General features: G+C 42.0%; 1 protein-coding gene across 4 annotated transcripts in view; it reads right to left on the bottom strand.

Moving 5' to 3' along the window:
• Nucleotides 1-14,673, bottom strand: part of CLCC1 (chloride channel CLIC like 1) — a 154,663-nt gene that overhangs the window by 79,792 nt on the left and 60,198 nt on the right. For all 4 annotated transcript variants that reach the window (XM_082266010.1, XM_082266013.1, XM_082266012.1 and 1 more), the window contains one exon: nt 3,311-3,451. In XM_082266010.1, coding sequence (XP_082122136.1) covers nt 3,311-3,451 — 141 coding nt within the window. The remainder of the gene's footprint in view (nt 1-3,310; nt 3,452-14,673) is intronic.

Genomic DNA, 14,673 nt, shown 5'->3' with positions numbered 1-14,673 from the left:
ATTTATCCACTGCTAGATGTGCTCCAATTTGGAGACTCTCAAAACTATAGAGTTAGGACCACAGTGTACAGAGGAGCCTTGGCAAGGCACTGTGGGCTTCACACATACAATATTTGCAAATGTGTACAACTAAACTCTATTTTTTAACATGAAGTTTTAGCCAGGGGTAATTTGGTTTTGTTGCAGGCTAAATGGTAAGTGTGCTGTGAAATTTTCTGTTTGTAATGTGCAAAGCCCCTTCCATGTGTACAGATTGGGGGAGGGGTTGTCATTTATCTGTATTGCTCTTTGTCCCTCTACTCCTAGACTGACAAAAGTTAACCCTTGCAATGCAGGGGAAGGGGGGGGGGGGATAGACTGAAAGGATATTTTTTGTCTAAGTCATAGAGTTTGGCTTTAAAGAGACCCTGTCTCCAAACCATTTCAACAACCATATTTTCATAATATATGTATGTTTAACCCATTTATATTACGTTATTTACTTGTAAAGCCTCTGTTATGCTGACATCCAAAAGCCTGCTCCATAGGGTTACCATCTTGGATGTGATTTTCGGCAGTCCCAGCAGACTCAGTGGTTTTAATAAAGCATCACTCCTCCCTCAGCAGCTAAATAAAATATAGGGAGGTGAAAGGAGGGGTTGAGAACCTTGGCCAGGATAGCGAGTAATTAGACTTTTTTTTTTTAGAAGAGGGATCACTTTTCAATGGTTTTCAAGGACTCTTGCATTAGACACAGTGCACAAAGATTGAGCAGAAATTCCAAGCAGGCAGCTTTTAATTGCAAAAGATACATTATATGACCCTTCATCGCTGGAATGTGCTGTGTATATACTGTGTACTGTAGTTCCGATTTAAAGAGGTAATAAACTGCTGGGCTTTTTAAACAAAAAAAAAAATAAAAAATGTAAGGCAGAGTTATACTGTGATAGTATGCATAGCATACTGACATTATGTGAAACCTTGAAAGGAAGCACTGTCACCGCTGACAGGGCTTCCAATCTTCACCTGGTCTTCCTTCCGGGTTGGTGGGCTCCGGTGTTCCGTGAAAAAACCATACCCGTGAAAATTTCCTACCCTCGTCACTTCCGGTGCACCTACGTCATTGAACAGCTGAGCAGCTTACTAGTGCGCATGCTCAGACCTCCAGGGGGTAGGGAATTTTCACGGGTAGAGTTTTGAAACGTTACACCGCATCAGCTGTTGCCGCTGCAACATGAAATCATCTCCGCTCCTACCCCTGTCACTTCCCTGATCTCGGCTACTAAATGTAAAAGCAGCTGCGGGGCTATGAAAATATAAATCACGGAGCCGAGATCTCTGTGATTTATATTTTCATACACCCGCCGCTTTTACATTTTGTAGCCGAGGTCAGGGAACTGACAGGGGTAGGAGCGGAGTTGATTTTATGTTGCAGCAGAGCTGTTTAAGGTTATCGCGGCAACAGCTGATGCGGTCTAACGTTACATAACACTACCCCGTCAGAATTTCCTACCTTCCGCAGCTGTGGGCATGCGCACTGCTATGCTGCTCAGCTGTTCAATGATGTATGTAAACAGGAAGTGACGGGGGTATGGTATTCTAACGAGGTAGGGTTTTCTAACGTTACACCGGTCCTTTGATTGGACAAGCCACAATGACGTCACACAGGAGCAGCTATTTATGGCACAGGACTCTGAAGGAACGGCATGGGTATGCGCCAGTGACGCCACTAGTGGCTTCGTATGTAAAAATCTCGGTGAACTTTTAGGAGAAATTTACTGTACTTATAGGTAAACCTTACTATAGGCTAATCTATAGGTAAAAAAATCAACCAGAGGGAGTTTACTCAGACTTTAAGTTAAGGAAAGGAAATAAAGTCGCTAGTAACTAAACTAAATCATCATGGCACACAGAGAGGTGGGGTTCTGACTGCCTTAAGGCAATATACATCTTGTAGTACATGCTTTTAGGCAGTCAACTTAGAACATTCTAAAACATGGCTGAAATGTTCCCTTTAGGTTGTAGTTTGCTCAGTTGATTTGAATTGAGAGAGTAATGTGCCCAGATTCCCAGCACAAAAGTTCATCCTTAGTTATGTAAAAGCCAATTTAGAGTTTCATTTTCATGGCATACTTTCATTTTACGCACCACCAGCAACTGCCTTAAAACTATAACTACCTTGTAAAATAAAGAAAAAAATATGAAAAAAAAGCTTTTCTTTATTTTCCATTTTACATATCCACAGCTTATTACATCCTGTAAATAAATTCACCTTTTCCATGAGCACTTGCAATGGATAAAACTTTCTAAGATATTATCTACTAAGTGTTTATATGTGTTGGTATTATACAATGGAATTTGTTGGTAAAAACTCATGGTTTCATATGTCATTTTTCTTGTACATTATTGCAGTATTTAACAGGATCCAAGACCCTGATAAAGCTGGTCAGCCTGCGAAAAGCATTGGCTCAAAAATTGGATCCCAAAGCAAGGACATCATCCTCCTGGAAAGATCGTTTTGAAATTTTTTTTTAAAACAAACTCGTCAACCCACACTTTAGGTGTACACTGTCCGTATTCTTCTGCATTCCCCTCCTGCACATACTAGCCATAACGTATCATCCACAATCCTTCAGCATATGCCAACCATCAAACCATATTCCTCTCCTGCTAATACTGCTCACCATCATACACTCTGCACTTTTCTACTGCACATATTCCCCAATGTTATACCCTTCACACTCCTTGCGTGCACATTCAGAATTAATAAACGCAGTACTCTCTCTCCTATCTATATGGATATCACTCCATGCACCTTAAAATGCCACAATATAAAAAACTCATATATACAATTCAATGTTCTGGTCTCTTGAATTGTATATGAGTTTTTTTATTGTGGTGGTATTTGAGGGTGCATGGCGTAGTATCTATATAGATAGGAGAGACAGAGCTGCACTTAATAATGAATACTGATTGACCAAGTGTGTGCAGCACATTGTGGTGCAAGCTGCTTTGAGTTTGTTATATTGGACTAGTGCAAGCAGTGCAGGAGTTCTTAGTTTTTATCTACATATTGTCCAATATCACACCCCACACAGTCCTCTCCCGCACATACTTCCCAGTCATACTTTCCTCATGCCTTGCCTGCACATAATGCCCACTGTCATACTCTCCACATTCTTCTCCTGTACAGACTGCCTACAACTATACCCTCTGCACTCCTCTCCTGCACATGCGACCCAATATCATGACCTCTGCACTGCTCTCCTATACATACTGCCCCAGTTGCTCCCAATGTTTACAGTTCTGAAGGTTACCTTTAAAAACTTACCCTGTACAAATACATCCAGTTCCAGACAAGGCTAACCAGAAAACACAGAGCGAGCAGTCTCTTTATCTGTGTAAACCAGCTGACATGGGTCCATAGTTCTGTGGCTACTACTATCACAAGGCAAAGTAGACCTAAGGAAATCTGCAAAAGAACACATTGAAAATTCTTTGACAGGCTCTAAGTATAATCAATTTAATACACTCAGAATATACTTTAACATTATCAAGAACATATCCTAACACACAGGATATCTGAATAATATCAAATAAAATATTGGGAGTAAATTTACCAATCATTTTTTATACAAGTTTTCTGGTCACTAAAGTGATCCTGTCACTATAAAATAAAGAAAAATGTAGCCTTTGAAAAGAAAAGCAATACTTACCAGTACTACCATTGGCAATGGCAATCTTTGCCCTCTTGCAAGCTACATTGGCTGCTGGAAAATGTCAGCATCCAACATGGATACCTGTGTCCTCAGCTTTGCACTGCGATTCCAGTTGCTACACCCTTAATGTGTTTCTGCAGTGAAATAGTGGCCAATGGGTAGCACTTTAAGACACTGTAAAACATGAATGAATTTGACCACAACCAAAGAGCTTGGTCAGATCACAAAATTCTAAGCTTTCTAGAGACATGGTAATACAATGGCATTATGTGGAAATCTGAGAAAAAAATAAAAAACATTATCCCTGGCCATACATTATTACCTTTCATGGAGCACTGGGGAGGAGGAAGTCGTCTATGCGGCCCGGAGATCCGAATTGGTTCTGTGGGCCAGGTACATAGACAATGTTCTCCTCCTTTGAAATGGCACGGAGGAATCTTTGAAGGCCTTCTTTGAGGAGCTCAACGCGAATGAACAGGGTATCGTTTTAACCTTTAAAGCTAGTTATCACAACATCCATTTTTTAGATTTATAAATTTAGTTGAAAGAACAAGGTTTCTCTTTTAAACATATTTTAAACCCACCAATCGCAAGAAATGGTTACAATCAGTCCCCCTGGAGTCAGTTTCTTCGTCTAAGGAGGAATTGTTCAGATAATTTAACTTTATTACAACAATGAGAAACTCTGAAAGAGGTTTATTGCTAAGGGCTATGATTATAATAAAGTAGAATTAGACATTTCTTTTTTTTTTTTATAAATTCACTGTTTATTGAAAAAGGAATAGGCATACAGCATATGTAAGAGCAGTGGTACATGTCCAAAAACAGTAGGCAAACAGAAGAAAATGTACAAGGTAATAAGTGAAAACACATCTCAGGACATATGGTCCAACATAGATAAATGCGAGAGGTAAGAACCAAGAGTCGACAACAGGGCGTTGGCCCTCCGAAAAGGTCTCAATCCCTATCCCCGCCGACATCCATCAAATGGCCGGCCTATGGGGGCAGGGAGGGACCGATCCGGCGGCCCGCCTCACTTATAAATTCCGAGAGGCAGGTAGGTTACGTATGCCTAAAGAAAATACAATCTCAAAAGAAAAGGAAGCCATAGAGCAGAGAAGGGAGGGAGGAGACTAAAAATGGAAAGGAGGAGAAAAAAAAAAAAAAAAAAAAAAAAAAAAAAAAAAAAAGGGGGGGGGGGGTGTTGGCGGCCCCCCGGTCCGCCGACAGCCAGCTAGGCGATCAAAGTTTTATATTCATCGGAGAAGCTGAATTCATGCCAATAGTACCATCGTTTGAGAATTAGACATTTCTAATGCTCTCAGTGTTGAAAGAAAGTCCCTGTTGACTACTAGAATGAAGAATAGGGATGATGGGAGCTTTTAATAGGCTTTCCTTACTTCCAACTCCATCCAACACAGACATATACATCAAATTATTAACAAACACTGGGCAACTAGGCCCATTGTTACCTAATAGAGCGAAAATTATCTAGAAGTACCACCACTAAAACATAAAATTTCTCCCAATGTTATTAATTCCCCAGTCAGGCTATCCTTCCTTCAAAATGACTGGTTATTACCGATGCAAAAAATGCAATACATGCTTATATAAACATAAGGGGAAGGATTAAAAACAATTTCAGTTCTATGGTTACCAACCGTACATATATTAAACCGTTCCATACTTGTATAACCAAAATGTGTTGTTTATCTTTTAACCTGCTCCTGCAAATGTCAGGATGAATGAACACATTGCCAACATCAAAAAAGGCGAAATTAGTCATAGTGTCTCCAGACATTACTGAGAATGTCACAATAGGGATCTGCGTGGCACAGAATTTGCGATTATTGATCGATATGTGGCCTCATGGAGGGGTGGTTCAAAGATTAGAGGAGTTTCACGTCTTGAAACTTTTTGGATTTATGAACTACGGTCTTATTCCCCATGTTGGTTAAAGCGGAGTTCCACCCGAAATTTATACTTACCTCCATCTTCTCGCTCCCGGTCACCTGAAAAACAAATGGATAATCGCAATTTTTTTTTTTTTTTCACTTACCTTTTAGAGAAAATATACTCACCTTACTTCCTTCTTCCTCCCCTCGGCGGCCACGGCGATTCGTCACTTCCTGGCTTTTGCAATGATTCCTGGGAGCTGAACGTCATCGCTCCCAGGAATCATTGCGCCTGCACCGGCCCCGACGTCAGTTCCGGGGCGCGCGCGTCATTCCCTTCTAAACAGCTTCTGGGCATGCCCAGAAGCTGTGGAGGGATGACGCGCGCGACCCGGAAGTGACGTCGGGGCCGGTGCAGTGCATCGTGGGACCGAAGAAGGAGGAAGAGGACCGAAGAGGACGCGGAAGAGGATCGTGCTGGCTTCAAGCTGCCCACACCTGAGATGGCAGCGCTGGAGAAGACAATTTCAAGGTAAGTATTTCTCCTGAAAGGTAAGTGCAACCCGGGACAGATCAGAGGCTAGCCATTGTGGAATGTGCTAGCCCTGACTGTCCCGGGGGTATTTTTGTAAAAAAATGTATAACCAGGGTGGAACTCCGCTTTAAACATTGAATGGTACATTAATGCTTTTATCAACAACGCTTAAACTAATTTGGTGTATGTTGGTATTGACCTTTATTTGGCCTCTATTTTTATGTTTAGGTTATACATATATTATATTCTTTGTTAATTTAGCATATTTAATTATATGTATGTGATGTTGAGCACCTTTCAGGCGTTGACCTCATAATGGATACAATTATTTTATATATAAAATCATACATATTTATGTGGACATATAATACACTTTTTATCTATTACAGCCTGTCCATAGATTCACAGTTTTTGTGTATTAAATATAGTACATATATTTTTAGCTTTTGTGTTAATGGTTTTAATATTTCTATTTGTGCTCTCCATTTTTGATTGTATTCCATAGGCTAAGAAGAGGTGGATCTTGAGCTGTAAATTAGTTTCCTCTAAACTAGGCTTGGATGCATCATCATCCTCTTCCTGTCTTTACATCTTCATAACGAGGCTTGGTTTCCGCTTCCACCCTGTGGTCACGTGTTGGGATCCAAATCGAGGTTTGGAACACACAGGGGAACTAGCGTTATTACGCTAGGTCACTCAAAATGAGGCTTGGAATGCACTCCTCGCCGCCATTTTGGCGAGACCAGGAAATACAGCCACACACACACACACACACAGGAGAGAAGTTTTGACAGGATATGAGCATCTAATTATGGGGATCACCCCCCGAAAGGTATATAAAGCAGCAACACTTGTGGCATGACACCCCCACACGATGTCTTTTTAGACGAAACACATTGGTTCTGCTACAAGTGTTGTGATCATCTATTTTCATATACAAGCACTTTTTCATCAATTTCTCTGTAAGTGTTCTTACCTTTATTATTAAATGGTTTTATATGGGTACACACTATGAGTTTTCTATTCTATTGAGCCCCTTGCGGAAGAATTCCCAGCTGTAGTTGTTAACTTCATGTACAAGGGATATAGTTGTTTAATATACTGCCATCTTGTGGTCATTTCGGTTACTGCATCTTTTTCAGTATTCCCTCCTATTCTATGATGTATTTCCCCTTCCTGTCTAGTTTGGGTGGATTTCCCCTTCCTGTTTAGTTTGTGTGGAGGTGAAATAAAGGACGGAGTGCAGAACCACGTCGTGTCTGTGGATTAGTTACATGGTAGCAGAGGATGGTTTCCAACTATAGAGTACCGCCTAAGTTTGACGAAGCCAGACCATACGAGTGCTGGAATAATGAAATTAGTATTTGGAAACTTGTTACGGATCTGGACAAGAAGAAGCAGGCACTCGCGGTTGTGTTGGGGCTTGAGGGGCGAGCCAGAGAGACCGCTTTGGAGATACCTGCGAGCGATCTAAACAAGGACAATGGGATGGAAACTTTGATAGCTAAGCTGGACTCTGTATTTTTAAGAGAAGAAAAAGACCGCGCTTATGAAGCATACTCTCATTTCGACTCGATTTCTAAAGACAGCGAGGTGTCCATGACCGACTACATCATAGACTTTGAGCAGAGATACAACCGCATGAAGAGGTACACCATGACTTTGCCTGATGCTGTGTTAGCATTTAAACTACTGGACACGGCTTGTCTTGAAGAAAAGAGTAGGCAACTAGCACTTACAGCGTACACGGATTTAACATTTGCATCCATGAAGTCAGCGTTAAAACGGATTTTCGGAGGAAAAACCAGTGGAGTGAGCGGAGGCAGTGAGACTCAAGATGCAGCGTTTTTCACGGAGCAGAGGCCACCGGGTAAATTCAAACGGAACAACAGCCAGTCACAGAGCAGACAGTGGCAACCACAGCAAGGTACTAACCCACTCGACAAATATGGTAAGCGATCAAAATGCGCAATTTGTCAGAGCACATACCATTGGGCCAAAGACTGTCCTCATCGGAGAAATGAAGTAAAGCTAGCAGAAGATGAAAATGTTGAGGAATGTAACATTACACTGTTTACAAAAGTTATGACGGACTCTGAGATTTTCCTAACTGAATCACTGGGATCAGCTATCATTGACACAGCATGCACACGTACTGTCTGTGGTGAAAAGTGGCTGGATAGTTACATGAAAGACCTGAGCCAAAGCCAAATAAACAAACTGATGCAATCAGAATCTTCAAGCTGCAGACCTTTCAGATTTGGTGATGGTCAGGTGGTACACTCCAACAGAAAGGTAAAGCTTCCCGCTAAGATCGGACCAACAAAATGTCACATTGAAACGGAAGTTGTTCCTGTTGATATTCCTTTATTGCTGAGCAAAATGGCTCTAAAGAGAGCGGGAACTGTCTTAGACATGGAGAATGACAAAGTTGTCATGTTCAAGCAACCAGTACCTCTTGAGCTCACTAGTTCGGGACACTACTGTGTTGACATTAGAGATGGTAATACTGAAGTGGACACCAATGTAAGTGAAGTCCTTGTCATCACAGCAGCGATGTCTACAAAAGAGAAGCGTAAAGTCCTTTTGAAGCTTCACAAGCAGTTTGGCCATGCCTCTGCAGACCGGCTGCAAAGGCTTATCCTCAGCTCTGGAAATACTGACAAAGACTGTCCAGTTATTCTGCAAGAGATCATCCGTGACTGTGAGGTATGTCAAAGATACAGCAGGACCAAGCCCAGGCCTGCTGTCGGTTTGCCTTTAGCCTCAGAGTATAATGAGACGGTGGCAATGGACTTACATGAGCTGGAACCTGGCATATGGTACCTCCACATCATCGACCATTTCACACGCTTCATCGCTGGAAACATTGTGAGAACAAAGAAAGCATCTGAGATCGTCAACTCTTTCATTCACTCGTGGATAAGTGTTCATGGTGCCCCAAAACGGATATACACTGACAACGGTGGTGAGTTCAACAATGAGGAGATAAGAGAGATGGCAGAAAAATTCAACATTGAGATGAAGACTACAGCGGCATACAGTCCTTGGAGCAACGGGCTGCTGGAGAGACACAACATGACTCTGACTGAGATCCTCCTGAAGGTGAAAAGGGAAAATGGGTGTGGCTGGCAGATTGCTCTAGACTGGGCTCTAATGGCCAAAAACAGTATGATCAATGTGCATGGTTATAGTTCACACCAGCTGGTGTTTGGTCACAATCCTAATCTTCCCTCCGTTTTGGTTAATGAACTGCCTGCTCTAGAAGGCACTTCTATGAGTACTAAAGTAGGACAGCACCTAGCAGCATTGCATGCTTCCAGAAGAGCATTCACAGAGGTGGAATGCTCAGAAAGAATAAAAAGAGCTTTACGAAAGCAGCTCAGGCCTACAGATGAAAAGTATGAGACAGGAGACAGAGTGTACTACAAACAAGCAGACAGTACAGAGTGGAAAGGTCCAGCTGTAGTTATCGGTCAAGATGGCTCTGTAGTGTTTGTCAGACATGGTGGTATCCTTGTTAGAGCACACCAGTCCAGACTGAATAAAGTTAATGCACAGGATGAGGATACACCTGTACTACCTGATATCACTGAAAATAGTAAAGAAAAAGAAAATGTAATCCACACTGATGGGTCAGAGAATTCAGATGATGAAATGAGTGTCAATAGCGAAGTGCAAATCCCTGAAAACACAGACACTGATGGTAGAGAAGATGTGAGACAAACTAATACTACTAATACAGGGGGTTCCACGGGTGTCCAACTGAGAAAAGGTCAGACAGTGACATTTACAAACAGAGATGATGGTGCTGAACACACTGCCAGAGTCTTAGGCAGAGCAGGGAAAGCAAGAGGGCAATATAGAAACTGGTACAATGTGCAGTATCTAGAACCAAATGGCAGCGAGGGTCAAAAGGAAGCTTTAGACATGTCACAAGTTGACGATCTTCTCACTGGGTGTGAAAACACTGATGATGATGTACTTATCACCAAAGACATTTCTTTTGATGCTGCTAAACAACAAGAGATTGAAAACTGGCAAATTAATAATGTTTACGAAGTAGTCACAGACAAAGGTCAAAAATGTATCTCTACTAGATGGGTCTGTACGTTAAAGGAAACTTCTAGTGGTGTTGTTCCCAAAGCCCGTCTTGTGGCGAGAGGTTTTGAAGAGGCCAATATGCATGAACTACAGAAAGATTCTCACACATGTGCATCAGAGTCACTCAGGCTGCTGTTAGCTGTTATTTGTCAAAACAAATGGCAAGTGAACTCTATGGATATTAAGTCTGCTTTTTTGCAGGGAATGGAGCTCTCAAGAGACATTTACATTCGTCCCCCACCAGAAGCGAGCGTGGACAATGTGTTGTGGAAACTAAAGAAATGTGTGTATGGACTTGCAGATGCTTCCCTCTACTGGTACAACAAGGTCAAAGAACTCATGCTGAACAGTGGGGGTAAAATGTCACGGGTTGATCCTGCAGTGTTTTATTGGCAGAATGAGCAGTCTGAGGTAACAGGAGTACTGGCATGCCATGTGGATGATTTTTTTTGGGCAGGTTCAGAGCATTTTGTAACTAATGTCATCCCTGTGCTTAAATCTGCATTTCACGTGGGTCGTGAAGAGTGTGAGAGTTTTTCATATGTGGGGATGAACATTGCTACTGTGGGTGGTGTAGTACAGGTGCATCAGCACAGTTATATTGAAAACCTACAACCAATTCATTTGCAGGCAACACGTGCTGTACAGAGAGAGGCCCCACTGAATGAGAAAGAAAGAGAACAACTCAGATCCAAAATAGGACAGGTTCTGTGGGTTGCTAAACAAACAAGACCAGATGTTATGTTTGACACATGTAGCCTAGCATCCAACATTAAGAATGCTACTGTTCAGTCCATACATGAAGTGAACAAAGTGATCCGTAAACTTAAATCAGAGAAGGTAACACTTAAGTTTCAATACTTGGGTAACAGTGAGGATTTGAGTTTGGTAGTATTCAGTGATGCTTCACTGGGCAATCTTCCAGATGGAGGGACACAGGGTGAGGCTCTAATTGCTCTCATGGAAAAATCAGGAAAGTTCTCCCCACTGTTTTGGCAATCTAAAAAAATTAGACGTGTGGTAAGAAGCACACTGGCAGGAGAAACCCTTGCCATGTCAGATGGTATTGACAATGCTATGTTCTTGGCTATGCTCTACTCTGAACTCACTACTGGTAAAGCTGATCTTAATGCTCTTCCTCTTATCTGTGTTACTGATAACCATTCCCTGTTTGACGCTCTTAAGTCTACAAAACAGGTCACAGAGAAGAGACTAAGATTAGAAATAAGCGGTGTCAAAGAGCTCATACATGCTAATAAAATCAAAGAAGTGCGTTGGTCAACAGCCAAGTCACAACTTGCTGACTGTTTGACGAAAAAAGGTGCTTCCTCTCTTATGCTTCTTAAAGCGCTGTATGAGGGTGTATGGAAACTGTAAAATCTGGTCCATTGAGCATATATCTTGGTATTTTTCTTTTGTTTGTTTAAATACACACTCTTACTTGAATGCTACTGTGTTCTGAAAATCATTTTTGTGTGACAATGTTTTATGTCAAACTCACCCGTTCTTTTTATCTTAAGAAGAGAGTGAGATTGTTAACTTCATGTACAAGGGATATAGTTGTTTAATATACTGCCATCTTGTGGTCATTTCGGTTACTGCATCTTTTTCAGTATTCCCTCCTATTCTATGATGTATTTCCCCTTCCTGTCTAGTTTGGGTGGATTTCCCCTTCCTGTTTAGTTTGTGTGGAGGTGAAATAAAGGACGGAGTGCAGAACCACGTCGTGTCTGTGGATTAGTTACAGTAGTCACCAGAAGTTCCAATTATACCATATGGATGACAAGCCTGGTTTGGAGGTGGTTTCCCTTTCTGAAGGATTTCTGGCATTATCAAGATAGTGACATCTATATTTTTCCTAAGGCTCCATGTACACGGGACGTTGTTAAAAGTCCCTTTGAATGCTGGAATTTTTAGGACGTTTGAAACGTCCGTTCGGTCGCGTTTGTACCCGCGTTTAGCGGCGTTTGCGTTTAGAAGCGTTCCTAGAGGTAAAAAAAATTATTCCCCTTTAAAATGGAAAAATACGAACGCTAAACGCGGGTCTTTGCGTTCAGACGCGTTCGGACGCGGTTAGACGCGTTCGGACGCGTTTGTGCGTTTTAAACGCCGGGAAACACACATTCGAATGCAAATAATTGCGTTCTAAAAAAAGTCCCTGAACGCAACTGCCTGCAAATGACTGTAAACGACCCTGTGTACATGGACAGATAAGATAAAATGTAGATGGGTTCAGGGGCTTCTGAAAAAAACGCCCAACTGCTCCTTAACGACCATTTCCAGCGTCCCGTGTACATGGACCCTTAGCGTGAAGGAGCCAAAGAGTATACACTCTATTGGGTCCTAGATATCTGGTAAGCCTTCAATATACTTGGTTCACCAGTGGTGGCTATTCACTCAAGATCACGGTCTTTTTACTTTACATATTTGCACATTGCACTTTTTGAGGATTTATTATGGACCTTATTCACATACTTACTTGATGGACTATGAATTTTTAACTTTATGGTTATATGGACTTTTATGACTATTAACCACTTCTGTATGGTCCCCCATCACTTAGTACCTAGGTGCCAGTGGCCATCATCCCTGTATTGTAGGAAAAGAGAGAGACCCCCAAAGGTGGTGGGACTATATAGGCAACTGGACACCCACAAAGAAACAGTAATGTTTGTTCAAATAAAACACTTTATTGATTTTACATTAAAAGTTTCAAGGAAATATAACAACCACAGACATACATCTATAAAAAATTGCATGCAAATACAGCTCGTGCAAGGTATGGGGAACTCAAGGGTACATAGGGTAAGGAAAAGACCCTACGCGGATGAGGATGCCGGTGTTATTACACACAAATACTGATTGCTACGTCGCAACATATATAGATACCTACAAGGCTGGACTTGTGTTTACTCCATGACCTTTTGATCCGTATGACTCTTCATTACTTGGGTAGCTTTATACTACGGGATTTCTTTTTTCACATTAAAATCTTTGGACCAGTTCGGATCCTTGTGGCACCTACTGGCTAGCAGGCTCGCGGCTTTTCGCTCACATTCTCATTGTACTCCAGCTCAATACATGGAGACCCTAAACCAAGCATTCTCCTATCTCCTGGTAACTTTTACCCCATTTTAAATGTGTACGGCTCCTCTTGGTGTACTTGGACTCTCAAGTGGTGAAGTCATATGGTTCGAATTTTGTTGACACCTGAAGAAGGGTTTTCCCCCCGAAACGCGTAGGGTCTTTTCCTTACCATATGTACCCTTGAGTTCACCATACCTTGCACAAGCTGCATTTGCATGGAATTTTTTTATAGATATATGTCTGTGGTTGTTATAATTCTTTGGAACTTTTAATGTAAAATCAATAATGGGTTTTATTTTTTGAACAAACATTACTGTTTCTTTGTGGGTGTCCAGTCGCCTATATAGTCCCACCACCTTTGTGGGTCTCTTTTCCATTAACAACTTCTGGACCGGAAGGGTTTGCCCTCTTAAAAGACCAGGCCATTTTTTGCGATTCGGCACTGCGTTACTTTAATGGACAATTGTGCGGTCGTGCGACGCTGTACCTAAATAAAATTGATGTCCTTGTTTTTCCCACAAATAGAGCTTTCTTTTGGTGGTATTTGATCACCTCTGTGATTTTTATTTTTTGCGCTATAAACAAATAAAGAGAGACAATTGTGAAAATAAAAAGAAGTCCTCTGACAGTCGCAGCCCTTCCATATGTTCTTCACTATTGGGATGTCCCAAAGCAGTGCAGGTGTGAGGGGTGGGAAAAGACACAACCAACGGAACGGCAACGTGTCAACAACGCCAGAGATAACTGAGCCAACAGAAGCTCAACAGGAGTCAACCCCAGAACAAATTTCACCCCAGCAAGAGAAAAAAACAAGTCTCTTCAACAAACCGCAGCGCTAAAAACTTTGCGGCCAAAGGAAGCATCCGAGGATGCCATAACGTCAAGCTTGTAGAATTTTGTGAAAGTATGCACAGACGACCAGGTCGCCGCTTTGCACACCTGAGCCATAGAAGCCTAATTGCGAAAAGCCCAAGAGGCACTCACGGCTCTAGGAGAATGTGCCCTTACCGGGAAAGGAGGCACCTGACCCTTAAATGAATAGGCCTGAACAATAGTCTGTCTGATCCACTTGGAAATGGTTGCAGCGGACGCAGCCGAACCCTTCCGAGGTCCCTCGGGAAGGACAAACAGGGAATCAGACTTCCTAAAAGACTCCGTGGCCGACAGGTAAACCCTGATCGCCCAAACCACACCCAAAGAATGCAAGGCAAATTCCTTGGGATGCTTGGGCTTCGCACAAAGCGAAGGCAACACAATATCTTAGTTTAGGTGGAAATCCGACACCTACTTAGGGAGAAAAAACTGATTAGGTCACAAGACCACTTTATCCCTATGAACAACCAGATAAGACAAA

The sequence above is a fragment of the Pelophylax lessonae genome, assembly GCF_965119305.1.
Source record: "Pelophylax lessonae genome assembly, chromosome: 8".
NCBI lineage: Eukaryota > Metazoa > Chordata > Amphibia > Anura > Ranidae > Pelophylax > Pelophylax lessonae.
The sequence above is the reverse complement of the archived record's forward strand: the minus strand, read 5'-3'. Positions and strand labels throughout refer to the sequence as shown.